The 26,678-nt window shown below is 53.6% G+C and overlaps 1 protein-coding gene across 1 annotated transcript; it reads left to right on the top strand.

Moving 5' to 3' along the window:
* Positions 1 to 626: 626 nt before the first annotated feature.
* On the top strand, positions 627 to 24,287 carry LOC144490824 (condensin complex subunit 1-like; the record flags this gene model as incomplete). Its single annotated transcript, XM_078208521.1, has 6 exons — positions 627 to 833; positions 4,117 to 4,279; positions 6,281 to 6,365; positions 10,535 to 10,668; positions 14,924 to 15,062; positions 24,203 to 24,287. Coding segments are annotated over 6 exons (813 nt in total), but the record flags the coding sequence as incomplete, so codon positions are not given.
* Positions 24,288 to 26,678: the final 2,391 nt, after the last annotated feature.

Genomic DNA, 26,678 nt, shown 5'->3' with positions numbered 1-26,678 from the left:
AGGGAGCGCCGCACTGTGGGAGGGTCGGTGCTGAGGGAGCGCCGCACTGTGGGAGGGTCAGTGCTGAGGGAGCGCCGCACTGTGGGAGTGTCGGTGCTGAGGGAGCGCCGCACTGTGGGTCAGTGCTGAGGGAGCGCCGCACTGTGGGTCAGTGCTGAGGGAGCGCCGCACTGTGGGAGGGTCAGTGCTGAGGGAGCGCCGCACTGTGGGAGGGTCGGTGCTGAGGGAGCGCCGCACTGTGGGAGGGTCAGTGCTGAGGGAGCGCCGCACTGTGGGTCAGTGCTGAGGGAGCGCCGCACTGTGGGTCAGTGCTGAGGGAGCGCCGCACTGTGGGTCAGTGCTGAGGGAGCGCCGCACTGTGGGAGGGTCAGTGCTGAGGGAGCGCCGCACTGTGGGAGGGTCAGTGCAGAGGGAGCGCCGCACTGTGGGAGGGTCGGTGCTGAGGGAGCGCCGCACTGTGGGAGGGTCAGTGCTGAGGGAGTGCCGCACTGTGGGAGGGTCAGTGCTGAGGGAGCACCGCACTGTGGGAGGGTCAGTGCTGAGGGAGTGCTGCACTGTGGGAGGGTCAGTGCTGAGGGAGCGCCGCACTGTGGGTCAGTGCTGAGGGACCCTGAATTGTCTTACAGGTCAGGAGGACGCAGGACCAGAATCACCACAACCCCCGGCCTCCGAGGCGGTCGATGAGAATTCCGAGAAGGAGACTCCGGAACCTTCCGAGCTGGCTAAACAGGAGGTGCTGGTCCAGTACCTGAAAGACGCGCTAACCTTCGCCTCGAAGATGGAGGGCGCCATCGAGATTGTCAGCAAGTTCCTGAGCTCTAAGAACCCCTCGGGTAAGCCTTTCCTCGGGATGGCGAGAAACATAGAAAAACTACAGCAGAAACAGGCCCTTCGGCCCCACAAGTTGTGCCGAACATATCCCTACCTTCTAGACCTACCTATAACCCTCCATCCTATTAAGCTCCATGTACTCATCCAGCAGTCTCTTGAAAGACCCTATTGAGTTCGCCTCCACCACCACTGACGGCAGCCGATTCCACTCGCCCACCACCCTCTGTGTGAAAAACTTCCCCCTAACATCTCCCCTGTACCTACCCCCCAGCACCTTAAACCTGTGTCCTCTCGTAGCAGACATTTCCACCCTGGGAAAAAGCCTCTGAGAGTCCACCCGATCTATGCCTCTCAACATCTTATATACCTCTATTAGGTCTCCTCTCATCCTACGTCTCTCCAAGGAGAAAAGACCGAGCTCCCTCAGCCTATCCTCATGAGGCATGCCACTCAATCCAGGCAACATCCTTGTAAATCTCCTCAGCACCCTTTCAATCTTTTCCACATCCTTCCTGTAATGAGGCGACCAGAACTGAGCACAGTGCTCCAAGTGGGGTCTGACGAGGGTCTTATATAGCTGCATCATTATCCCCGGACTCCTAAACTCAATCCCTCGATTGATAAAGGCCAGCACACCATACGCCTTCTTAACCACCTCCTCCACCTGCGGGGACGATTTCAGAGTTCTATGGACCAGGACCCCAAGGACCTTCTGATCCTCTACAGTACTAAGAGTCTTTCCCTTAATATTGTACTCCTTCATCCCATTTGACCTGCCAAAATGGACCACGACGCATTTATCTGGGTTGAAGTCCATCTGCCACTTCTCTGCCCAGTCTTGCATCCTATCTATGTCCCTCTGTAACTTCTGACATCCCTCCAGACTATCCACAACCCCACCAACCTTCGTGTCGTCGGCAAACTTACCAACCCATCCCTCCGCTTCCTCATCCAGGTCATTTACGAAAATGACAAACAGCAAGGGTCCCAGAACAGATCCCTGGGGCACACCACTGGTGACCGGCCTCCATTTAGAAAAAGACCCATCTATACCCACTCTCTGCCTCCGTTGGGCAAGCCAGTTCTGGATCCACAGGGCAGCAGCACCTTGGATCCCATGCCCTCCCATGTCAGGGGGGAGGGGGAGGTGTTGCAAATTTCGTGATTTTAAAAAGGTTTTTAAAATCAGTGCTTAGAATTTTTTTTAAAATTCTGGTAAACAGAGAGCCCAAAGTGAAACATTAGTCTCGAGAGGCCAGGCAGTAGGGTTGCCACGACAACAGGCTGTTTTTGGAATCTGCCCAATCAAATTAAACAAGGCACTTGGATAACAGCAGGCAACGAGATTTAAATGTGATGTTTTGGTCACCTGAGAGCCAATCCTATTGTGGGGACGTTGGTAGCTTGTCGAAACCTGCAGTGCAGAAGGAGGCCATTCAGCCCATTGAGTCTGCACTGGCAGCAATCTCACCCAGGCCCTACCCCCACAACCCCGCACATTTACCCCACTCATCCACACATCCCGGGACACTAAGGGGCAACTTAGCATGGCCAATCCACCTAACCTGCACATTGTTGGACACTAAGGGACAATTTAGCATGGCCAATCCACCTAACCTCCACATCTTTGGACACTAAGGGGCAATTTAGCATGGCCAATCCACCTAACCTGCACATCTTTGGACACTAAGGGGCAATTTAGCATGGCCAATCCACCTAACCTGCACATTGTTGGACACTAAGGGGCAATTTAGCATGGCCAATCCACCTAACCTGCACATTGTTGGACACTAAGGGGCAATTTAGCATGGCCAATCCACCTAACCTGCACATTGTTGGACACTAAGGGACAATTTAGCATGGCCAATCCACCTAACCTCCACATCTTTGGACACTAAGGGGCAATTTAGCATGGCCAATCCACCTAACCTGCACATCTTTGGACACTAAGGGGCAATTTAGCATGGCCAATCCACCTAACCTGCACATTGTTGGACACTAAGGGGCAATTTAGCATGGCCAATCCACCTAACCTGCACATTGTTGGACACTAAGGGACAATTTAGCATGGCCAATCCGCCTAACCCGCACATCTTTGGACTGTGGGAGGAAACTGGAGCACCCGGAGGAAACCCAAGCAGACACGGGGAGAACGTGCAGTTTCACAGTAACTTCATTGCAGTGTTAATGTAAGCCTACTTGTGACACGAATAAATAATCTAAACTTTTAAGAAACTCTCTCTTAAAGTTTAAAATTTATTTATTAGTGTCTCAAGTCGGCTTACATTAACACAGCAATGAAGTTACTGTGAGAATCCCCTAGTCGCCCACACTCCGGCGCCTGTTCGGGTTACACTGAGGGAGAATTTAGCACGGCCCAATGCACCCTAACCAGCACGTCCTTCGGACTGTGGGAGGAAACCCACGCAGACACGGGGAGAACATGCAGACTCCGCACAGACAGTGACCCGAGCCGGGAATCGAACCCGGGTCCCTGGCACTGTGAGGCAGCAGTGCACTGTGCTGTTCCTTTTCTTGTTTCTTGCGTGCTATACAGACAAAGCATACCGTTCATAGAATACAGAGGGGAGAAGGAAAGGAGAGGGTGCAGAATGTAGTGTTACAGTCACAGCTAGGGGTGTAGAGAAAGATCAACTTAATATTTGATTTATTATTGTCACTGGGACACAGTGAAAAGTATTGTTTCTTGCGCGCTATACAGGCAAAGCATACCGTTCATAGAGAAGGAAATAAAGAAAAATTCTAACGGGACTGGACAGGGTAGACGCGGGGAGGATGTTCCCGATGGTGGGGGGAATCCAGAACCAGGGAGGTCACAGTCTGAGGATTCGGGGTAGACCATTTGGGACGGAGATGAGGAGACATTTCTCCACCCGGTGAGCCTGTGGAACTCATTCCCACAGGAAGTAGTTGATGCCGAAACATTGAATGTATTCAAGAGGCGGCTGGAGAGAGCACTTGGGGGCGAACGGGGTCAAAGGTCACGGGGAGAAAGCAAGGATGAGGCTATTGAGTTGGACGATCAGCCAATGATGGTGATGACCTGAAGAAGGGGCTCAGAGCCTCGAAAGCTTGTGTGGCTTTTGCTACCAAATAAACCTGTTGGACTTTAACCTGGTGTTGTTAAACTTCTTACTATGAATGGTGGAGCAGGTTCGAAGGGCCGAATGGCCTCCTCCTGCTTCTATCCTCTACGTTTCACAAGAGGATAGAGAGAGAGACGGTGCCCTGTATCCTTACTCTCCGCCTGCATTCTTTCCCCAGTTGTCCAGGAAGCCATCCAGTTCTTTGTGACTATCTCGGAGTTCGGAATCTCACAAGCGTTGGTGGGAATGCGGGAGATGCTGCCCTTGGTGTGGTCCAAAGAGGCTGGAGTGAAGGAAGCTGTCACCGAGGCGTACCGGCGCCTGTACCTCAACCGAGAGAGGTAGGGACCGAAACCCCGGAAACCATTGATCCCGTGTCGAGGGAAGAGTGTGCTGGTCCCCGGGGAGGTTCACGGGAATGATCCCAGGAGCGAAAGGCTTGACATATCCGCCCCCACCGGGGGGGGGGAGAATGTGGGACTCGCTCCCACGGGGTGGGGAGAATGTGGGACTCGCTCCCACAGAGGGGGGAATGTGGGACTCGCTCCCACAGAGGGGGGAATGTGGGACTCGCTCCCACAGAGGGGGGAATGTGGGACTCGCTCCCGCGGGGGGGAGAATGTGGGACTCGCTCCCACGGGGTGGGGAGAATGTGGGACTCGCTCCCACGGGTGGGGAGAATGTGGGACTCGCTCCCACGGGGTGGGGAGAATGTGGGACTCGCTCCCACAGAGGGGGGAGAATGTGGACTCGCTCCCACGGGGGAGTGGGGGAGAATGTGGGACTCGCTCCCACGGGGGGGGAGAATGTGGGGTTCGCTCCCACGGGGGGAGAATGTGGGACTCGCTCCCACGGGGTGGGGAGAATGTGGGACTCGCTCCCACGGGGGGAGAATGTGGGACTCGCTCCCACGGGGGGAGAATGTGGGACTCGCTCCCACGGGGGGAGAATGTGGGACTCGCTCCCACGGGGGGGGAGAATGTGGGACTCGCTCCCACGGGGGGAGTGGGGGAGAATGTGGGACTCGCTCCCACGAGGGGAGTGGGGGAGAATGTGGGACTCGCTCCCACGGGGGGGAGAATGTGGGACTCGCTCCCACGGGGTGGGGAGAATGTGGGACTCGCTCCCACGGGGGGAGAATGTGGGATTCGCTCCCACGGGGGGGAGAATGTGGGACTCGCTCCCACGGGGGGGGAGAATGTGGGGTTCGCTCCCACGGGGGGAGAATGTGGGATTCGCTCCCACGGGGGGGGAGAATGTGGGACTCGCTCCCGCAGAGGCGGGAGATTCAGATGCGGATGTGAGTGAGATGGGGGTTGATGCCTCAGCAACTGTTCTAATCGTTCAATTTTCGCTCTCTCTCTCTCCCCCGCTCTCTCTCTCCCCCGCTCTCTCTCTCCCCCGCTCTCTCTCTCCCCCGCCTCTCTCTCTCCCCGCTCTCTCTCTCCCCCGCTCTCTCTCTCCCCCGCCCTCTCTCTCTCCCCCGCTCTCTCTCTCCCCCGCTCTCTCTCTCCCCCGCTCTCTCTCTCTCCCCCGCTCTCTCTCTCCCCCGCTCTCTCTCTCCCCCGCTCTCTCTCTCTCCCCGCTCTCTCTCTCCCCCGCTCTCTCTCTCCCCCGCTCTCTCTCTCCCCCGCTCTCTCTCTCTCCCGCTCTCTCTCTCTCTCCCGCGCTCTCTCTCTCTCGCTCCTGCTCTCGCTCCTGCTCTCTCTCCCGCTCTCTCTCTGCTGCTCTCTGTCTCTCTCCCGCTCTCTCTCTCCCGCTCTCTCTCTCCCGCTCTCTCTCTCCCGCTCTCTCTCCTCCCGCTCTCTCTCTCTCCCGCTCTCTCTCTCTCCCGCTCTCTCTCTCTCCCGCTCTCTCTCTCTCCCGCTCTCTCTCTCTCCCGCTCTCTCTCTCTCCCGCTCTCTCTCTCTCCCGCTCTCTCTCTCTCTCCGCTCTCTCTCTCTCCCGCTCTCTCTCTCTCCCGCTCTCTCTCTCTCCCGCTCTCTCTCTCTCCCGCTCTCTCTCTCTCCCGCTCTCTCTCTCCCGCTCTCTCTCTCTCCCGCTCTCTCTCTCTCCCCGCTCTCTCTCTCTCCCGCTCTCTCTCTCTCCCGCTCTCTCTCTCTCCCGCTCTCTCTCTCTCCCGCTCTCTCTCTCTCTCCCGCTCTCTCTCTATCTCTCCCGCTCTCTCTCTCTCTCTCCCGCTCTCTCTCTCCCGCTCTCTCTCTCTCTCTCCTGCTCTCTCCCTCTCTCGCTCCTGCTCTCTCTCCCGCTCTCTCTCTCCTGCTCTCGCTCTCTCTCTCTCCCTCTCTCTCTCTCTCTCTCCCCCCGCTCTCTCCCCCTCTCTCTCTCTCTCCTCCTCCCAGCTCGAAGCCGCAGACTATGGTGCAAAACCTCACCGCCCTCATTTTCGATTCCAACATGGACACTATCAAATGCCTGGAGCAGTTGGTGAGTGGGGGGCGAGGGCGGGGTTGGGGGATGAACCTCGGGTGAAATCCATACTCGGGGGGCATGGCCTCAAAACCAGGGGAGCAGATTTGGGACTGAGTTGAGGAGGAACTTCTTCACCTGAAGGGTTGTGAATCTGTGGAATTCCCTGCCCAGTTGAGGCTCCCTCATTGAATGTTTTTAAGGCAAGGATAGATAGATTTTTGAACAGTGAAGGAATTAAGGGTTATGGTGAGCGGGCAGGTAAGTGGAGCTGAGTCCACGAAAAGATCAGCCATGATCTTATTGAATGGCGGGGCAGGCTCGAGGGGCCAGATGGCCTGCTCCTGCTCCTAGTTCATCAGAGATGCGTTCCCACCAGTGCCCCTGTAACTTAACCATCGCATCCTTATTTTTATTCTTCGATTCCCCTTGTAATAGAGGATATTCCCAAGGACCAGATCAGAAACTTCAAGGTGTAGTATGGCACTCGCCGAGACCCCAATATTTTGTTGATTTTGGCATCAGGTCAAGCATAACATGTTTGCTCCGGGTATGTTTCAAGTGACCCATTAGGGAGCTTTTATCAAACAAAGTTTACTTAAGAACACAGAATATAACTAGCTGTTGTTCGAAGGTATTCTGGGAGACAGGATCTACAGGTATTTAGAGACGCAAGGACTGATTAGGGACAGTCAGCATGGCTTTGTGAGTGGAAAATCATACCTCACAAATTGGATTGAGTTTTTTTGAAGGGGTAACCAAGAAGGTCGATGAGGGCAGTGCAGTTGATGTTGTCTACACGGACTTTAGCAAGGCCTTTGACAAGGTACCGCATGGTAGGTTGTTGCATAAGGTTAAATCTCACGGGATCCAGGGTGAGGTAGCTAAATGGATACAAAATTGGCTTCTTGACAGAAGCCAGAGGGTGGTTGTAGAGAGTTGTTTTTCAAACTGGAGGCACTTGTGACCAGCGGTGTGCCTCAGGGATCAGTGCTGGGTCCACTGTTATTTGTCATTTATATTAATGATTTGGATGAGAATATAGGAGGCATGGTTAGTAAGTTTGCAGGTGACACCAAGATTGGTGGCATAGTGGACAGTGAAGAAGGTTATCTCCGATTGCAATGGGATCTTGATCAGTTGGGCCAGTGGGCTGACGAATGGCAGATGGAGTTTAATTTGGACAAATGCGAGGTGATGCATTTTGGTAGATTGAACCAGGGCAGGACTTACTCAGTTAATGGTCGGGCGTTGGGGAGAGTTACAGAACAAAGAGATCTAGGGGTACAGGTTCATAGCTCCTTGAAAGTGGAGTCACAGGTGGACAGAGTGGTGAAGAAGGCATTCGGCATGTTTGGTTTCATTGGTCAGAACATTGAATACAGGAGTTGGGACATCTTGTTGAAGTTGTACAAGACATTGGTAAGGCCACACTTGGAATGCTGTGTACAGTTCTGGTCACCTGATTATAGAAAGGATATTGTTAAACTAGAAAGAATGCAGAAAAGATTTACTAGGATGCGACCAGGACTTGATGGATTGAGTTATAAGGAGAGGCTGGATAGACTGGGACTTTTTTCTCTGCAGCGTAGGAGGCTGAGGGGTGATCTTATAGAGGTCTATAAAATAATGAGGGGTGTCGATCAGCTAGATAGTCAACATCTTTTCCCAAAGGTAGGGGAGTCTAAAACTAGAGGGCATAGGTTTACGGTGAGAGGGGAGAGATACAAAAGGAGCAATTGTTTCACACAGAGGGTGGTGAGTGTCTGGAACGAGCTGCCAGAGGCAGTAGTGGAGGCGGGTACAATTTTGTCTTTTACAGAGCATTTAGATAGTTACATGGGTAAGATGGGTACAGAGGGATATGGGCCAAACACGGGAATTAGGACCAGCTTAGTGGTTAAAAAAAGAAAGGGCGGCATGGACAAGTTGGGCCGAAGGGCCTGTTTCCATGTTGTAAACCTCTATGACTCTATAACACAAAGAATTAGCATTAGAATTATGGGTGGCACGGTGGCACAGTGGTTAGCACTGCTGCCTCACAGCGCCAGGGACCTGGGTTCGATTCCCGGCTTGGGTCACTGTCTGTGTGGAGTCTGCACGTTCTCCCCGTGTCTGCGTGGGTTTCCTCCGGGTGCTCCGGTTTCCTCCCACAGTCTGAAAGACGTGCTGGTTAGGGTGCATTGGCCGTGCTAAATTCTCCCTCAGTGTAACCCGAACAGGCTCCGGAGTGTGGGCGACTAGGGGATTTTCACAGTAACTTCATTCCAGAGTTAATTTAAGCCTATTTGTGACACTAATAAATAAACCTCGCATAACGTTTACCAATTTGAATACTTAAACATGACCAAAGGATAATTCTTAACTTTCTCTACAGTTCCAATTTAAGCAATATCCCCACAGATATACATCCTTCTTTAGAATTAGTTATAGAACAATGAAAATTACAGCACAGGAACAGGCCCTTCGGCCCTCCAAGCCTGCACCGACCATGCTGCCCGACTGAACTAAAACCCACTCCCCTCCCACTCCCATATCCCTCTATTCCCATCCTATCCATGTATTTGCCCAGATGCCCCTTAAAACTCACTACCGTATCTGCTTCCACTACCTCACCCGGCAGCGAGTTCCAGGCACCCACTACCCTCTGTGTAAAAAAAACACTTTCCTCGTACATCTCCTTTAAACCTTGCCCCTCGCACCTTAAACCTATGCCCCCTAGTAATTGACTCTTCTACCTTGGGAAAAAGCTTCTGACTATCCATGATGGTTCCAATTTAAGCAATATCCCCACAGACAGGCATCCTTCTTTCAGAATCAGTTGTAGTTCCAATTTAAGCAATATCCCCATAGACATACACCCTTTAGAATCAATTATAGTTCCAATTTAAGCAACATCCCCATAGACATGCATCCTTCTTTAGAATGAGTTATAGTTCCAATTTAAGCAATATCCCCATAGACATGCATCCTTCTTTAGAATGAGTTATAGTTCCAATTTAAGCAATATCCCCATAGACATGCATCCTTTTTCAGAATCAGTTATAGTTCCAATTTAAGCAGTATCCCCATAGACATGCATCCTTCTTTAGAATCAGTTTTAGTTCCAATTTAAGCAATATCCCCATAGACATGCATCCTTCTTCAGAATCAGTTATAGTTCAAATTTAAGCAGTATCTCCACAGACATGCATCCTTCTTTAGAATCAGTTATAGTTCCAATTTAAGCAATATCCCCATAGACATGCATCCTTCTTCAGAATCAGTTATAGTTCCAATTTAAGCAATATCCCCATAGACATGCATCCTTTAGAATCATTTATAGTTCCAATTTAAGCAATATCCCCATAGACATCCTTCTTTAGAATAATTTTTAGTTCCAATTTCCAATATCGCCAGCTTATGCATCCTTTAGAATCAGTTATAGTTCCAATTCAAGCAATATCCCCATAGACATGCATCCTTCTTTAGAATCAGTTATAGTTCCAATTTAAGCAATATCTCCACAGACATCCTTCTTTAGAACATAGAACAGTACAGCACAGAACAGGCCCTTCGGCCCACGATGTTGTGCCGAGCTTTATCTGAAACCAAGATCAAGCTATCCCACTCCCTATCATCCTGGTGTGCTCCATGTGCCTATCCAATAACCGCTTAAATGTTCCTAAAGTGTCTGACTCCACTATCACTGCAGGCAGTCCATTCCACACCCCAACCACTCTCTGCGTAAAGAACCTACCTCTGACATCCTTCCTGTATCTCCCACCATGAACCCTATAGTTATGCCCCCTTGTAATAGCCCCATCCACCCGAGGAAATAGTCTTTGTATTTAGAATAATTTTTAGTTCCAATTTCCAATATCGCCAGCTTATGCATCCTTTAGAATCAGTTATAGTTCCAATTCAAGCAATATCCCCATAGACATGCATCCTTCTTTAGAATCAGTTATAGTTCCAATTTAAGCAATATCCCCATAGACATGCATCCTTCTTTAGAATCAGTTATAGTTCCAATTTAAGCAATATCCCCATAGACATGCATCCTTCTTTAGAATCAGTTATAGTTCCAATTTAAGCAATATCCCCATAGACATGCATCCTTCTTTAGAATCAGTTAGCACACAGATAGATATTCTGATGTGTGCTAAGTTTCAAGTTTATTCCCTCTCTCTGTCTCCCTCTCTCAGGTCAGCGCCTTTGTCCATCAGAATGAGATTGAGCCAGCTGTGATCCAGTTACTCTGGGAACGGCTGACGGAGAAGGTAACATGCAGCCCAGAGGAACGACGGGCAGCCGTAATCCTTCTCGGAATGGCAGCTCGGTAAGTGGCAGCTTAACGGGGAGCGTGTACAGGAAGCTTCAGTATCTAACCCCGTGCTGTACCTGTCCTGGGAGTGTTTGATGGGGACAGTGTAGAGGGAGCTTTACTCTGTATCTAACCCCGTGCTGTACCTGTCCTGGGAGTGTTTGATGGGGACAGTGTAGAGGGAGCTTTACTCTGTATCTAACCCCGTGCTGCACCTGTCCTGGGAGTGTTTGATGGGGGACAGTGTAGAGGGAGCTTTACTCTGTATCTAACCCCGTGCTGTACCTGTCCTGGGAGTGTTTGATGGGGACAGTGTAGAGGGAGCTTTACTCTGTATCTAACCCCGTGCTGTACCTGTCCTGGGAGTGTTTGATGGGGGACAGTGTAGAGGGAGCTTTACTCTGTATCTAACCCCGTGCTGTACCTGTCCTGGGAGTGTTTGATGGGGACAGTGTAGAGGGAGCTTTACTCTGTATCTAACCCCGTGCTGTACCTGTCCTGGGAGTGTTTGATGGGGACAGTGTAGAGGGAGCTTTACTCTGTATCTAACCCCGTGCTGTACCTGTCCTGGGAGTGTTTGATGGGGACAGTGTAGAGGGAGCTTTACTCTGTATCTAACCCCGTGCTGTACCTGTCCTGGGAGTGTTTGATGGGGACAGTGTAGAGGGAGCTTTACTCTGTATCTAACCCCGTGCTGTACCTGTCCTGGGAGTGTTTGATGGGGACAGTGTAGAGGGAGCTTTACTCTGTATCTAACCCCGTGCTGTACCTGTCCTGGGAGTGTTTGATGGGGACAGTGTAGAGGGAGCTTTACTCTGTATCTAACCCCGTGCTGTACCTGTCCTGGGAGTGTTTGATGGGGACAGTGTAGAGGGAGCTTTACTCTGTATCTAACCCCGTGCTGTACCTGTCCTGGGAGTGTTTGATGGGGACAGTGTAGAGGGAGCTTTACTCTGTATCTAACCCCGTGCTGTACCTGTCCTGGGAGTGTTTGATGGGGACAGTGTAGAGGGAGCTTTACTCTGTATCTAACCCCGTGCTGTACCTGTCCTGGGAGTGTTTGATGGGGACAGTGTAGAGGGAGCTTTACTCTGTATCTAACCCCGTGCTGTACCTGTCCTGGGAGTGTTTGATGGGGGACAGTGTAGAGGGAGCTTTACTCTGTATCTAACCCCGTGCTGTACCTGTCCTGGGAGTGTTTGATGGGGACAGTGTAGAGGGAGCTTTACTCTTTATCTAACCCCGTGCTGTACCTGTCCTGGGAGTGTTTGATGGGGGACAGTGTAGAGGGAGCTTTACTCTGTATCTAACCCCGTGCTGTACCTGTCCTGGGAGTGTTTGATGGGGACAGTGTAGAGGGAGCTTTACTCTGTATCTAACCCCGTGCTGTACCTGTCCTGGGAGTGTTTGATGGGGACAGTGTAGAGGGAGCTTTACTCTGTATCTAACCCCGTGCTGTACCTGTCCTGGGAGTGTTTGATGGGGACAGTGTAGAGGGAGCTTTACTCTGTATCTAACCCCGTGCTGTACCTGTCCTGGGAGTGTTTGATGGGGACAGTGTAGAGGGAGCTTTACTCTGTATCTAACCCCGTGCTGTACCTGTCCTGGGAGTGTTTGATGGGGACAGTGTAGAGGGAGCTTTACTCTGTATCTAACCCCGTGCTGTACCTGTCCTGGGAGTGTTTGATGGGGACAGTGTAGAGGGAGCTTTACTCTGTATCTAACCCCGTGCTGTACCTGTCCTGGGAGTGTTTGATGGGGACAGTGTAGAGGGTGCTTTACTCTGTATCTAACCCCGTGCTGTACCTGTCCTGGGAGTGTTTGATGGGGACAGTGTAGAGGGAGCTTTACTCTGTATCTAACCCCGTGCTGTACCTGTCCTGGGAGTGTTTGATGGGGACAGTGTAGAGGGAGCTTTACTCTGTATCTAACCCCGTGCTGTACCTGTCCTGGGAGTGTTTGATGGGGACAGTGTAGAGGGAGCTTTACTCTGTATCTAACCCCGTGCTGTACCTGTCCTGGGAGTGTTTGATGGGGGACAGTGTAGAGGGAGCTTTACTCTGTATCTAACCCCGTGCTGTACCTGTCCTGGGAGTGTTTGATGGGGGACAGTGTAGAGGGAGCTTTACTCTGTATCTAACCCCGTGCTGTACCTGTCCTGGGAGTGTTTGATGGGGACAGTGTAGAGGGAGCTTTACTCTGTATCTAACCCCGTGCTGTACCTGTCCTGGGAGTGTTTGATGGGGGACAGTGTAGAGGGAGCTTTACTCTGTATCTAACCCCGTGCTGTACCTGTCCTGGGTGTGTTTGATGGGGACGGTGTAGAGGGAGCTTTACTCTGTATCTAACCCCGTGCTGTACCTGTCCTGGGAGTGTTTGATGGGGACAGTGTAGAGGGAGCTTTACTCTGTATCTAACCCCGTGCTGTACCTGTCCTGGGAGTGTTTGATGGGGACAGTGTAGAGGGAGCTTTACCCTGTATCTAACCCCGTGCTGTACCTGTCCTGGGAGTGTTTGATGGGGACAGTGTAGAGGGAGCTTTACTCTGTATCTAACCCCGTGCTGTACCTGTCCTGGGAGTGTTTGATGGGGGACAGTGTAGAGGGAGCTTTACTCTGTATCTAACCCCGTGCTGTACCTGTCCTGGGAGTGTTTGATGGGGGACAGTGTAGAGGGAGCTTTACCCTGTATCTAACCCCGTGCTGTACCTGTCCTGGGAGTGTTTGATGGGGACAGTGTAGAGGGAGCTTTACTCTGTATCTAACCCCGTGCTGTACCTGTCCTGGGAGTGTTTGATGGGGACAGTGTAGAGGGAGCTTTACTCTGTATCTAACTCCGTGCTGTACCTGTCCTGGGAGTGTTTGATGGGGGACAGTGTAGAGGGAGCTTTACTCTGTATCTAACCCCGTGCTGTACCTGTCCTGGGAGTGTTTGATGGGGACAGTGTAGAGGGAGCTTTACTCTGTATCTAACCCCGTGCTGTACCTGTCCTGGGAGTGTTTGATGGGGGACAGTGTAGAGGGAGCTTTACTCTGTATCTAACCCCGTGCTGTACCAGTCCTGGGAGTGTTTGATGGGGACGGTGTAGAGGGAGCTTTACTCTGTATCTAACCCCGTGCTGTACCTGTCCTGGGAGTGTTTGATGGGGACAGTGTAGAGGGAGCTTTACTCTGTATCTAACCCCGTGCTGTACCTGTCCTGGGAGTGTTTGATGGGGACAGTGTAGAGGGAGCTTTACTCTGTATCTAACCCCGTGCTGTACCTGTCCTGGGAGTGTTTGATGGGGACAGTGTAGAGGGAGCTTTACTCTGTATCTAACCCCGTGCTGTACCTGTCCTGGGAGTGTTTGATGGGGACAGTGTAGAGGGAGCTTTACTCTGTATCTAACCCCGTGCTGTACCTGTCCTGGGAGTGTTTGATGGGGGACAGTGTAGAGGGAGCTTTACTCTGTATCTAACCCCGTGCTGTACCTGTCCTGGGAGTGTTTGATGGGGACAGTGTAGAGGGAGCTTTACTCTTTATCTAACCCCGTGCTGTACCTGTCCTGGGAGTGTTTGATGGGGGACAGTGTAGAGGGAGCTTTACTCTGTATCTAACCCCGTGCTGTACCTGTCCTGGGAGTGTTTGATGGGGACAGTGTAGAGGGAGCTTTACCCTGTATCTAACCCCGTGCTGTACCTGTCCTGGGAGTGTTTGATGGGGACAGTGTAGAGGGAGCTTTACTCTGTATCTAACCCCGTGCTGTACCTGTCCTGGGAGTGTTTGATGGGGACAGTGTAGAGGGAGCTTTACTCTGTATCTAACCCCGTGCTGTACCTGTCCTGGGAGTGTTTGATGGGGACAGTGTAGATGGAGCTTTACCCTGTATCTAACCCCGTGCTGTACCTGTCCTGGGAGTGTTTGATGGGGGACAGTGTAGAGGGAGCTTTACTCTGTATCTAACCCCGTGCTGTACCTGTCCTGGGAGTGTTTGATGGGGGACAGTGTAGAGGGAGCTTTACTCTGTATCTAACCCCGTGCTGTACCTGTCCTGGGAGTGTTTGATGGGGGACAGTGTAGAGGGAGCTTTACTCTGTATCTAACCCCGTGCTGTACCTGTCCTGGGAGTGTTTGATGGGGACAGTGTAGTGGGAGCTTTACTCTGTATCTAACCCCGTGCTGTACCTGTCCTGGGAGTGTTTGATGGGGGACAGTGTAGAGGGAGCTTTACTCTGTATCTAAACTGCCGCTGTATCTCTCTCTCTCTCCCTCTGTACCCCTCTCCATCCAGCGGTGAGCCGGAGATTGTCGGGAGTAACCTGGAGACCCTGTACACGGTGGGACTGGGACCCCGCGTCCGGGAGCAAGCGGATTACCAGCTTGCCCGAGACACCTGCCTCACCATCGGAAAGCTCTCTCAGGGCAGGAAGGTGAGGAGCTCAGTGAGATTGGCACGTCAGCATCGACTGGCAGTTCCCTCACGTCCGACACGCAGTTAAAAACACCCCAAAGGCCTAAACCGAACCAACGCACGCCTGAGCAGTTTTGGGGGATCTGAGGGGCAGCGAGGTGGTCAGCTCTCGGGCAGCGGTTGTTTTTCAAGAGGGGGAGCGTGAGACCGGGATTGGGGGAGCGATGCAGAGAGGGTTTGTGGGGGGTGATAGCACCGAGGTTTGGAGAGATTTCTTCATCCAGAGAGTTAGGAATGTGTGGAATTCTCTCCGGTGGCACAATGGGTTAGCGCTGCTGCCTCACAGCGCCAGAGACCCCGGTTCGATTCCCGGCTTGGGTCACTGTCTGTGCGGAGTCTGCACGTTCTCCCCGTGTCTGCGTGGGTTTCCTCCGGGTGCTCCGGTTTCCTCCCACAGTCCAAAGATGTGTCGGTTAGGTGGATTGGCCATGCTAAATTGTCCCTTAGTGTCCAAAGATGTACAGGTTAGGTGGATTGGCCATGCTAAATTGTCCCTTAGTGTCCAAAGATGTGCAGGTTAGGTGGATTGGCCATGCTAAATTGCCCCTTAGTGTCCAAAGATGTGCAGGTTAGGTGGATTGGCTATGCTGAATTGTCCCTTAGTGTCCAAAAGGTGGCACGGTAGTTAGCACTGCTGCCTCACAGCGCCAGGGACCCGGGTTCAGTTCCCGGCTTGGGTCACTGTCTGTGCGGAGTCTGCACGTTCCCCCCGTGTCTGCGTGGGTTTCCTCCGGGTGCTCCGGTTTCCTCCCACAGTCCGAAAGATGTGCAGATTGAGTGGATTGGCCATGCTAAATTGTCCCTTAGTGTCCAAAGATGTACAGGTTTGGTGGATTGACCATGCTAAATTGTCCCTTAGTGTCCAAAGATGTGCGGGTTAGGTGGATTGGCCATGCTAAATTGTCCCTTAGTGTCCAAAGATGTGTAGGTTAGGTGGATTGGCCATGCTAAATTGTCCCTTAGTGTCCAAAGATGTTTAGGTTAGGGTGGATTGGCCATGCTAAATTGCCCTTAGTGTCCAAAGATGTGCAGGTTGGGTGGATTGGCCATGCTAAATTGCCCCTTAGTGTCCAAAGATGTGCAGGTTAAGTGGATTGGCCATGCTAAATTGTCCCTTAGTGTCCAAAGATGTGCAGGTTAGGGTGGATTGGCCATGCTAAATTGCCCTTAGTGTCCAAAGATGTGCAGGTTAAGTGGATTGGCCATGCTAAATTGTCCCTTAGTGTCCAAAGATGTGCAGGTTAAGTGGATTGGCCATGCTAAATTGTCCCTTAGTGTCCAAAGACGTGCAGGTTAGGGTGGATTGGCCATGCTAAATTGTCCCTTAGTGTCCAAAGATGTGCAGGTTACGTGGATTGGCCATGCTAAATTGTCCCTTAGTGTCCAAAGATGTGCAGGTTAGGTGGATTGGCCATGCTAAATTGTCCCTTAGTGTCCAAAAATGTGCGTGTTAGGGGGATTGGCCGTGCTAAATTGTCCCTTAGTGTCCAAAGATGTGCAGGTTAGGTGGATTGGCCATGCTAAATTGCCCCTTAGTGTCCAAAGATGTGCAGGTTAGGTGGATTGGCCATGCTAAATTGCCCCTTAGTGTCCAAAGATGTGCAGGTTAGGTGGATTGGCTATGCTGAATTGTCCCTTAGTGTCCAAAAGGTGGCACGGTAGTTAGCACTGCTGCCTCACAGCCCCAGGGACCCGGGTTCAGTTCCCGGCTTGGGTCACTGTCTGTGTGGAGTCTGCACGTTCCCCCCGTGTCTGCGTGGGTTTCCTCCCACAGTCCGAAAGATGTGCAGATTGAGTGGATTGGCCATGCTAAATTGTCCCTTAGTGTCCAAAGATGTACAGGTTTGGTGGATTGACCATGCTAAATTGTCCCTTAGTGTCCAAAGATGTGCGGGTTAGGTGGATTGGCCATGCTAAATTGTCCCTTCGTGTCCAAAGATGTTTCGGTTAGGGTGGATTGGCCATGCTAAATTGCCCCTTAGTGTCCAAAGATGTGCAGGTTGGGTGGATTGGCCATGCTAAATTGCCCCTTAGTGTCCAAAGATGTGCAGGTTAAGTGGATTGGCCATGCTAAATTGTCCCTTAGTGTCCAAAGATGTGCAGGTTAGGTGGATTGGCCGTGCTAAATTGCCCCTTAGTGTCCAAAGATGTGTAGGTTAGGGTGGATTGGCCATGCTAAATTGCCCCTTAGTGTCCAAAGATGTGCAGGTTAGGTGGATTGGCCATGCTAAATTGCCCCCTTAGTGTCCAAAGATGTGCAGGTTAGGTGGATTGGCCATGCTAAATTGCCCCCTTAGTGTCCAAAGATGTGTAGGTTAGGTGGATTGGCCATGCTAAATTGCCCCCTTAGTGTCCAAAGATGTGCAGGTTAGGTGGATTGGCCATGCTAAATTGCCCCCTTAGTGTCCAAAGATGTGCAGGTTAGGTGGATTGGCCATGCTAAATTGTCCCTTAGTGTCCAAAGATGTGCAGGTTAGGTGGATTGGCCATGCTAAATTGCCCCCTTAGTGTCCAAAGATGTGTAGGTTAGGTGGATTGGCCATGCTAAATTATCCCTTAGTACCCAAAAGGTGGCACGGTAGTTAGCACTGCTGCCTCACAGCGCCAGGGACCCGGGTTCGATTCCCGGCTTGGGTCACTGTCTGTGCGGAGTCTGCACGTTCTCCCCGTGTCTGCGTGGGTTTCCTCCCACAGTCCAAAAGATGTGCAGGTTGAGTGGATTGGCCGTGCTAAATTGCCCCTTAGTGTCCAAAGATGTGCAGGTTATAGAACATAGAACAGTACAGCACAGAACAGGCCCTTCGGCCCACGATGTTGTGCCGAGCTTTATCTGAAACCAAGATCAAGCTATCCCACTCCCTATCATCCTGGTGTGCTCCATGTGCCTATCCAATAACCGCTTAAATGTTCCTAAAGTGTCTGACTCCACTATCACTGCAGGCAGTCCATTCCACACCCCAACCACTCTCTGTGTAAAGAACCGACCTCTGATATCCTTCCTATATCTCCCACCACGAACCCTATAGTTATGCCCCCTTGTAATAGCTCCATCCACCCGAGGAAATAGTCTTTGAACGTTCACTCTATCTATCCCCTTCATCATTTTATAAACCTCTATTAAGTCTCCCCTCAGCCTCCTCCACTCCAGAGAGAACAGCCCTAGCTCCCTCAACCTTTCCTCATAAGACCTACCCTCCAAACCAGGCAGCATCCTGGTAAATCTCCTCTGCACTCTTTCCAGCGCTTCCACATCCTTCTTATAGTGAGGTGACCAGAACTGCACACAATATTCCAAATGTGGTCTCACCAAGGTCCTGTACAGTTGCAGCATAACCCCACGGCTCTTAAACTTCAACCCCCCGTTGGGTGGATTGGCCATGCTGAATTGTCCCTTAGTGTCCAAAAGGTGGCACAGTGGGTTAGCGCTGCTGCCTCACAGCGCCAGGGACCCGGGTTCGATTCCCGGCCTTGGGTCACTGTCTGTGCGGAGTCTGCACGTTCTCCCCGTGTCAGCGTGGGTTTCCTCCGGGTGCTCCGGTTTGCTCCCACAGTCTGAAAGACGTGCTGGTTAGGGTGCATTGGCCGTGCTAAATTCTCCCTCCGTGTACCCGAACAGGCGCCGGAGTGTGGCGACTAGGGGATTTTCACAGAATCATAGAATCCCTACAGTGCAGAAGGAGGCCATTCGGCCCATCGAGTCAGCACCGACCACAATCCCACCCAGCCCCTATTCCTGTTACCCCACATATTTACCCTGCTAACTGCCCTGACATTAGGGTCAATTTATCATGGCCAATGCACCGACTTTCAGACTGTGGGAAGAAACCGGATCACCCGGAGGAAACCCACGCAGACACGGGGAGAATGTGCAGACTCCGCACAGACAGTGACCCGAGCCGGGAATCGAACCCCGGGTCCCTGGTGCTGTGAGGCAGCAGTGCTAACCACTGTGCAAGCCCCAAAATCTTTCCCCCAGTGTTGGACTCTCCCCGAAAATCACGCCCCTCGTGATTTTATAACATAAGAACATAAGAAATAGGAGCAGGAGTAGGCCATCTAGCCCCTCGAGCCTGCCCCGCCATTCAATAAGATCATGGCTGATCTGACGTGGATCAGTACCACTTACCCGCCTGATCCCCATAACCCTTAATTCCCTTACCGATCAGGAATCCATCCATCCGCGCTTTAAACATATTCAGCGAGGTAGCCTCCACCACCTCAGTGGGCAGAGAATTCCAGAGATTCACCACCCTCTGGGAGAAGAAGTTCCTCCTCAACTCTGTCTTAAACCGACCCCCCTTTATTTTGAGGCTGTGCGCTCTAGTTCTAGCTTCCTTTCGAAGTGGAAAGAATCTCTCCATCTCTACCCTATCCAGCCCCTTCATTATCTTATATGTCTCTATAAGATCCCCCCTCAGCCTTCTAAATTCCAACGAATACAAACCCAATCTGCTCAGTCTCTCCTCATAATCAACACCCCTCATCTCCGGTATCAACCTGGTGAACCTTCTCTGCACTCCCTCCAAGGCCAATATATCCTTCCGCAAATAACCCTCTGTAAGGTCACCCCATCATCCTATTATACATTGATACGTAGCTTCAGAGGACTTGATTTGATTCTGATTTGATTTATTATTGTCACTGGGATACAGTGAAAAGTATTGTTTCTTGCGCGCTATACAGACAAAGCATACCGTTCATAGAGAAGGAAAGGAGAGGGTGCAGAATGTAGTGTTACAGTCACAGCGAGGGTGTAGAGAAAGATCAGCTTAATGCGAGGTCGGTCCATTCAAAAGTCTGACAGCAGCAGGGAAGAAGCTGTTCTTGAGTCGGTCGGTCGGTGACCTCAGACTTTTGTATCTTTTTCCCGATGGAAGAAGGTGGAAGAGAGAATGTCCGGGGTGCGTGGGGGGGGTCCTTGATTATGCCGGCTGCTTTTCCCCGAGGCAGCAGGAAGTGTAGACGGAGTCAATGGATGGGAGGCTGGTTTGCGTGATGGATTGGGCTACATTCACACGACCCTTTGTAGTTCCTTGCGGACTTGCTGCATGGGGGGGGTGTCCATTGACATAATGTTCCAGATTATCTCGAAAGGGGAAAATCTCCCCCTGTTGCCGAGGGCGTGTCACACTCACACTCGCCGCGTGAGACAGAATTTCTGTCCCGCCTCTGTCACGGACCAGAGAACACCAGCACATCTGGAAATGTGATTTCAGTCACAGCTGCTTGTTCTGAGACTGGTTGTTTGTGACGGACGGATTGGAACTGAGGTCAGCTTGTCCCAGCACTCTGAACAAAACACCTCAATCACAACACGCACAGGAGGTGTGAGAACTCAACTCTGCCAGGCCCTGATGTGAGGTAACCCCACCGTCAGGGACCCACCCCTGTTAAAGAGAGAGTCTCTCTCTCTCTCTCGCTCCGTCAGGGACCCCTGTTAAAGAGGGAGTCTCTCTCTCTCTCGCTCCGTCAGGGACCCCTGTTAAAGAGGGAGTCTCTCTCTCTCTCTGTCAGGGACCCCTGTTAAAGAGGGAGTCTCTCTCTCTCTCTCTCTCCGTCAGGGACCCCTGTTAAAGGGGGAGTTTCTCTCTCTCTCTCTTTCTTTCTGTCAGGGACCCCTGTTAAAGAGGGAGTCTCTCTCTCTCTCTCTGTCAGGGACCCCTGTTAAAGAGGGAGTCTCTCTCTCTCTCTCTCTCTCTCTCCGTCAGGGACCCCTGTTAAAGGGGGAGTCTCTCTCTCTCTCTCTCTCCGTCAGGGACCCCTGTTAAAGAGGGAGTCTCTCTCTCTCTCTCTCTCCATCAGGGACCCCTGTTAAAGAGGGAGTCTCTCTCTCTCTCCATCAGGGACCCCTGTTAAAGGGGGAGTTTCTCTCTCTCTCTCTTTCTCTCTGTCAGGGACCCCTGTTAAAGAGGGAGTCTCTCTCTCTCTCTCTCTGTCAGGGACCCCTGTTAAAGAGGGAGTCTCTCTCTCTCTCTCTCTCTCTGTGAGGGACCCCTGTTAAAGAGGGAGTCTCTCTCTCTCTCTCTCTCTCCGTCAGGGACCCCTGTTAAAGGGGGAGTCTCTCTCTCTCTCCGTCAGGGACCCCTGTTAAAGAGGGAGTCTCTCTCTCTCTCCGTCAGGGACCCCTGTTAAAGAGGGAGTCTCTCTCTCTCCGTCAGGGACCCCTGTTAAAGAGGGAGTCTCTCTCTCTCTCTCTCCGTCAGGGACCCCTGTTCAAGAGGGAGTCTCTCTCTCTCTCTCTCTCTCCGTCAGGGACCCCTGTTAAAGAGGGAGTCTCTCTCTCTCTCTCTCTCCGTCAGGGACCCCTGTTAAAGAGGGAGTCTCTCTCTCTCTCTTTCCGTCAGGGACCCCTGTTAAAGAGGGAGTCTCTCTCTCTCTCCGTCAGGGACCCCTGTTAAAGAGGGAGTCTCTCTCTCTCTCCGTCAGGGACCCCTGTTAAAGAGGGAGTCTCTCTCTCTCTCTCTCCGTCAGGGACCCCTGTTAAAGAGGGAGTCTCTCTCTCTCTCTCTCCGTCAGGGCCCCCTGTTAAAGAAGGAGACTCTTTCTCTCTCTCTCTCCCCCTCTCTGTCTCCTCTCCCTCTCTGTCTCCCCTCCTTCCTCTCTGTGAGTGAGAGAGAGGGGGATTGGGTGAGAGAAAGGGGGATTGGGTGAGAGAGAGGGGGATTGGGTGAGAGAGAGGGGGATTGGGTGAGAGAGAGGGGGATTGGGTGAGAGAGAGGGGGATTGAGTGTGAGAGAGAGAGGGATTGAGTGAGAGAGGGGGATTGGGTGAGAGAGGGGGGATTGAGTGAGAGAGAGGGGGGATTGAGTGAGAGAGAGGGGAATTGAGTGAGAGAGAGGGGAATTGAGTGAGAGAGAGGAGGAGGATTGGGGTGAGAGAGGGGGATTGGGTGAGAGAGAGGGGGATTGGGTGAGAGAGAGAGGGGGATTGGGTGAGAGAGAGAGGGGGATTGGGTGAGAGAGAGAGGGAGATTGGGTGAGAGAGAGAGGGGCATTGGGTGAGAGAGAGAGGGGGATTGGGTGAGAGAGAGAGGGGGATTGGGTGAGAGAGAGAGGGGGATTGGGTGAGAGAGAGAGGGGGATTGGGTGAGAGAGAGAGGGGGATTGGGTGAGAGAGAGGGGGGGATTGAGGGAGAGAGAGAGGGGGATTGAGGGAGAGAGAGGGGGATTGAGGGAGAGAGAGATGGGGATTGAGGGAGAGAGAGAGGGGGATTGAGGGAGAGAGAGGGGGATTGAGGGAGAGAGAGAGGGGGATTGAGGGAGAGAGAGAGGGGGATTGAGGGAGAGAGAGGGGGGGATTGAGGGAGAGAGAGAGGGGGATTGAGGGAGAGAGAGAGGGGGATTGAGGGGGATTGGGCGAGAGAGAGGGGGATTGGGCGAGAGAGAGGGGGATTGGGCGAGAGAGAGGGGGATTGGGCGAGAGAGAGGGGGATTGGGCGAGAGAGAGGGGGATTGGGCGAGAGAGAGGGGGATTGGGCGAGAGAGAGGGGGATTGGGCGAGAGAGAGGGGGATTGGGCGAGAGAGAGGGGGATTGAGCGAGAGAGAGGGGGATTGAGCGAAAGAGAGGGGGGATTGAGCGAGAGAGAGGGGGGGATTGAGCGAGAGAGAGGGGGGGATTGAGCGAGAGAGAGAGGGGGATTGAGCGAGAGAGAGAGGGGGATTGAGCGAGAGAGAGGTGGGGATTGGGGGAGAGAGAGGGAAGGGTGTAGGGTCTGGAGGAGGTTACAGAGATAGGGAGGGGGTGTAGGGGGCTGGAGGATGTTACAGAGATAGGGAGGGGTGTAGGGGCTGGAGGAGGTTACAGAGATAGGTAGGGGCTGGAGGAGTTTACAGAGATAGGGAGAGGGTGTAGGGAGCTGGAGGAGGTTACAGAGATAGGGAGGGGGTGTAGGGGGCTGGAGGAGGTTACAGAGATAGGGAGGGGTGTAGGGGCTGGAGGAGGTTACAGAGATAGGGAGGGGGTGTAGGGGCTGGAGGAGGTTAGAGATAGGGAAGGGGTGTAGGCGGCTGGAGGAGGTTACAGAGATAGGGAGGGGTGTAGGGGCTGGAGGAGGTTACAGAGATAGGGAGGGGGTGTAGGGGGCTGGAGGATGTTACAGAGATAGGGAGGGGTGTAGGGGCTGGAGGAGGTTACAGAGATAGGTAGGGGCTGGAGGAGTTTACAGAGATAGGGAGAGGGTGTAGGGTGCTGGAGGAGGTTACAGAGATAGGGAGGGGGTGTAGGGGGCTGGAGGAGGTTACAGAGATAGGGAGGGGTGTAGGGAGCTGGAGGAGGTTACAGAGATAGGGAGGGGTGTAGGGCCTGGAGGAGGTTGCAGAGATAGGGAGGGGTGTAGTGGGCTGGAGGAGGTTACAGAGATAGGGAGGGGGTGTAGGGGGCTGGAGGAGGTTAGAGAGTTAGGGAGGGGTGTAGGGCTGGAGGAGTTTACAGAGATAGGGAGAGGGTGTAGGGAGCTGGAGGAGGTTACAGAGATAGGGAGGGGTGTAGGGGCTGGAGGAGGTTACAGAGATAGGGAGGGGTGTAGGGAGCTGGAGGAGGTTACAGAGATAGGGAGGGGTGTAGGGGCTGGAGGAGGTTACAGAGGTAGGGAGGGGGTGAAGGGGCTGGAGGGGGTTACAGAGATAGGGAGGGGGTGTAGGGGCTGGAGGGGGTTACAGAGATAGGGATGTAGGGGCTGGAGGAGGTTACAGAGATAGGGAGGGGGTGTCGGGGCTGGAGGAGGTTACAGAGATAGGGAGGGGTGTAGGGGCTGGAGGAGGTTACAGAGATAGGGAGGGGGTGTAGGGGGCTGGAGGAGGTTACAGAGATAGGGAGGGGGTGTAGGAGCTGGAGGAGGTTCCAGAGATAGGAAGGGGGTGTAGGGGCTGGAGGAGGTTACAGAGATAGGAAGGGGGTGTAGGGGGCTGGAGGAGGTTACAGAGATAGGGAGGGATGTAGGGGCTGGAGGAGGTTACAGAGGTAGGGAGGGGGTGTCGGGGCTGGAGGAGGTTACAGAGATAGGGAGGGGGTGTCGGGGCTGGAGGATGCTCCAGGTTTGTGCTGCTGTTTCCGAGTTGGGCTTCCCGCTCCGGCCTCACCGAGTTTTCTCTCTCTCCCAGAAGCTGTTCGCTGGGGGTCCTGTCGCTTTCCGGCTGCCTGCGGACCACCAACTGTTCACCCACATCTCCGACTCTCTAACTGAGGGTAAGGCAACATCTGAACCCCGTCCCGCCCTCACCCTGTGCCCGTCCCACCCTCACACTGTGCCCGTCCCCCCCTTACCCAGCGCCATTCACCATCTCGCACACCTCCATTTTATTAACTGCCATCTCTCTCTGTCTCTGTCTCCCACTCTCTCTCTCTGTCCGCCCTCTCTCTCTGTGTCCGCCCTCTCTCTCTCTCCCTGTCCGCCCTCTCTCTCTCTGTCCGCCCTCTCTTCTCTCCCTGTCCGCCCTCTCTTCTCTCCCTGTCCGCCCTCTCTCTCTCTGTCCGCCATCTCCCTCTCTGTCCCCCCTCTCTCTCTGTGTCCGCCCTCTCTCTCTGTGTCCGCCCTCTCTCTCTGTGTCCGCCCTCTCTCTCTGTGTCCGCCCTCTCTCTCTGTGTCCGCCCTCTCTCTCTGTGTCCGCCCTCTCTCTCTGTGTCCGCCCTCTCTCTCTGTGTCCGCCCTCTCTCTCTGTGTCCGCCCTCTCTCTCTGTGTCCGCCCTCTCTCTCTGTGTCCGCCCTCTCTCTCTGTGTCCGCCCTCTCTCTCTGTGTCCGCCCTCTCTCTCTGTGTCCGCCCTCTCTCTCTGTGTCCGCCCTCTCTCTCTGTGTCCGCCCTCTCTCTCTGTGTCCGCCCTCTCTCTCTGTGTCCGCCCTCTCTCTCTGTGTCCGCCCTCTCTCTCTGTGTCCGCCCTCTCTCTCTGTGTCCGCCCTCTCTCTCTGTGTCCGCCCTCTCTCTCTGTGTCCGCCCTCTCTCTCTGTGTCCGCCCTCTCTCTCTGTGTCCGCCCTCTCTCTCTGTGTCCGCCCTCTCTCTCTCTGTGTCCGCCCTCTCTCTCTGTGTCCGCCCTCTCTCTCTGTGTCCGCCCTCTCTCTCTGTGTCCGCCCTCTCTCTCTGTGTCCGCCCTCTCTCTCTGTGTCCGCCCTCTCTCTCTGTGTCCGCCCTCTCTCTCTGTGTCCGCCCTCTCTCTCTGTGTCCGCCCTCTCTCTCTCTGTCCGCCCTCTCTCTCTCTGTCCGCCCTCTCTCTCTCTGTCCGCCCTCTCTCTCTCTGTCCGCCCTCTCTCTCTCTGTCCGCCCTCTCTCTCTCTGTCCGCCCTCTCTCTCTCTGTCCGCCCTCTCTCTCTCTGTCCGCCCTCTCTCTCTCTGTCCGCCCTCTCTCTCTCTGTCCGCCCTCTCTCTCTCTGTCCGCCCTCTCTCTCTCTGTGTCCGCCCTCTCTCTCTCTGTCCGCCCTCTCTCTCTCTGTCCGCCCTCTCTCTCTCTGTCCGCCCTCTCTCTCTCTGTCCGCCCTCTCTCTCTCTGTCCGCCCTCTCTCTCTCTGTCCGCCCTCTCTCTCTCTGTCCGCCCTCTCTCTCTCTGTCCGCCCTCTCTCTCTCTGTCCGCCCTCTCTCTCTCTGTCCGCCCTCTCTCTCTCTGTCCGCCCTCTCTCTCTCTCTGTCCGCCCTCTCTCTCTCTGTCCGCCCTCTCTCTCTCTGTCCGCCCTCTCTCTCTCTGTCCGCCCTCTCTCTCTGTCCGCCCTCTCTGTGTCCGCCCTCTCTCTCTGTGTCCGCCCTCCCTCTCTCTCTGTGTCCGCCCTCTCTCTCTGTGTCCGCCCTCCCTCTCTCTCTGTGTCCGCCCTCTCTCTCTCTGTCCGTCCTCTCTCTCTCTGTCCGCCCTCTCTCTCTCTGTCCGCCCTCTCTCTCTCTGTCCGCCCTCTCTCTCTCTGTCCGCCCTCTCTCTCTCTGTCCGCCCTCTCTCTCTCTGTCCGCCCTCTCTCTCTCTGTCCGCCCTCTCTCTCTCTGTCCGCCCTCTCTCTCTCTGTCCGCCCTCTCTCTCTCTGTGTCCGCCCTCTCTCTCTCTGTGTCCGCCCTCTCTCTCTCTGTGTCCGCCCTCTCTCTCTCTGTCCGCCCTCTCTCTCTCTGTCCGCCCTCTCTCTCTCTGTCCGCCCTCTCTCTCTCTGTCCGCCCTCTCTCTCTCTGTCCGCCCTCTCTCTCTCTGTCCGCCCTCTCTCTCTCTGTCCGCCCTCTCTCTCTCTGTCCGCCCTCTCTCTCTCTGTCCGCCCTCTCTCTCTCTGTCCGCCCTCTCTCTCTCTGTCCGCCCTCTCTCTCTCTCTGTCCGCCCTCTCTCTCTCTCTGTCCGCCCTCTCTCTCTCTGTCCGCCCTCTCTCTCTCTGTCCGCCCTCTCTCTCTGTCCGCCCTCTCTCTCTGTGTCCGCCCTCTCTCTCTGTGTCCGCCCTCCCTCTCTCTCTGTGTCCGCCCTCTCTCTCTCTGTCCGCCCTCTCTCTCTCTGTCCGCCCTCTCTCTCTCTGTCCGCCCTCTCTCTCTCTGTCCGCCCTCTCTCTCTCTGTCCGCCCTCTCTCTCTGTGTCCGTCCTCTCTCTCTCTGTCCGCCCTCTCTCTCTCTCTGCCCCCCTCTCTCTC

The sequence above is a fragment of the Mustelus asterias genome, unplaced genomic scaffold (genome assembly GCF_964213995.1).
Source record: "Mustelus asterias unplaced genomic scaffold, sMusAst1.hap1.1 HAP1_SCAFFOLD_3867, whole genome shotgun sequence".
Taxonomy (NCBI): Eukaryota; Metazoa; Chordata; class Chondrichthyes; order Carcharhiniformes; family Triakidae; genus Mustelus; species Mustelus asterias.
This window is presented reverse-complemented; position numbering and strand designations above follow the sequence as displayed.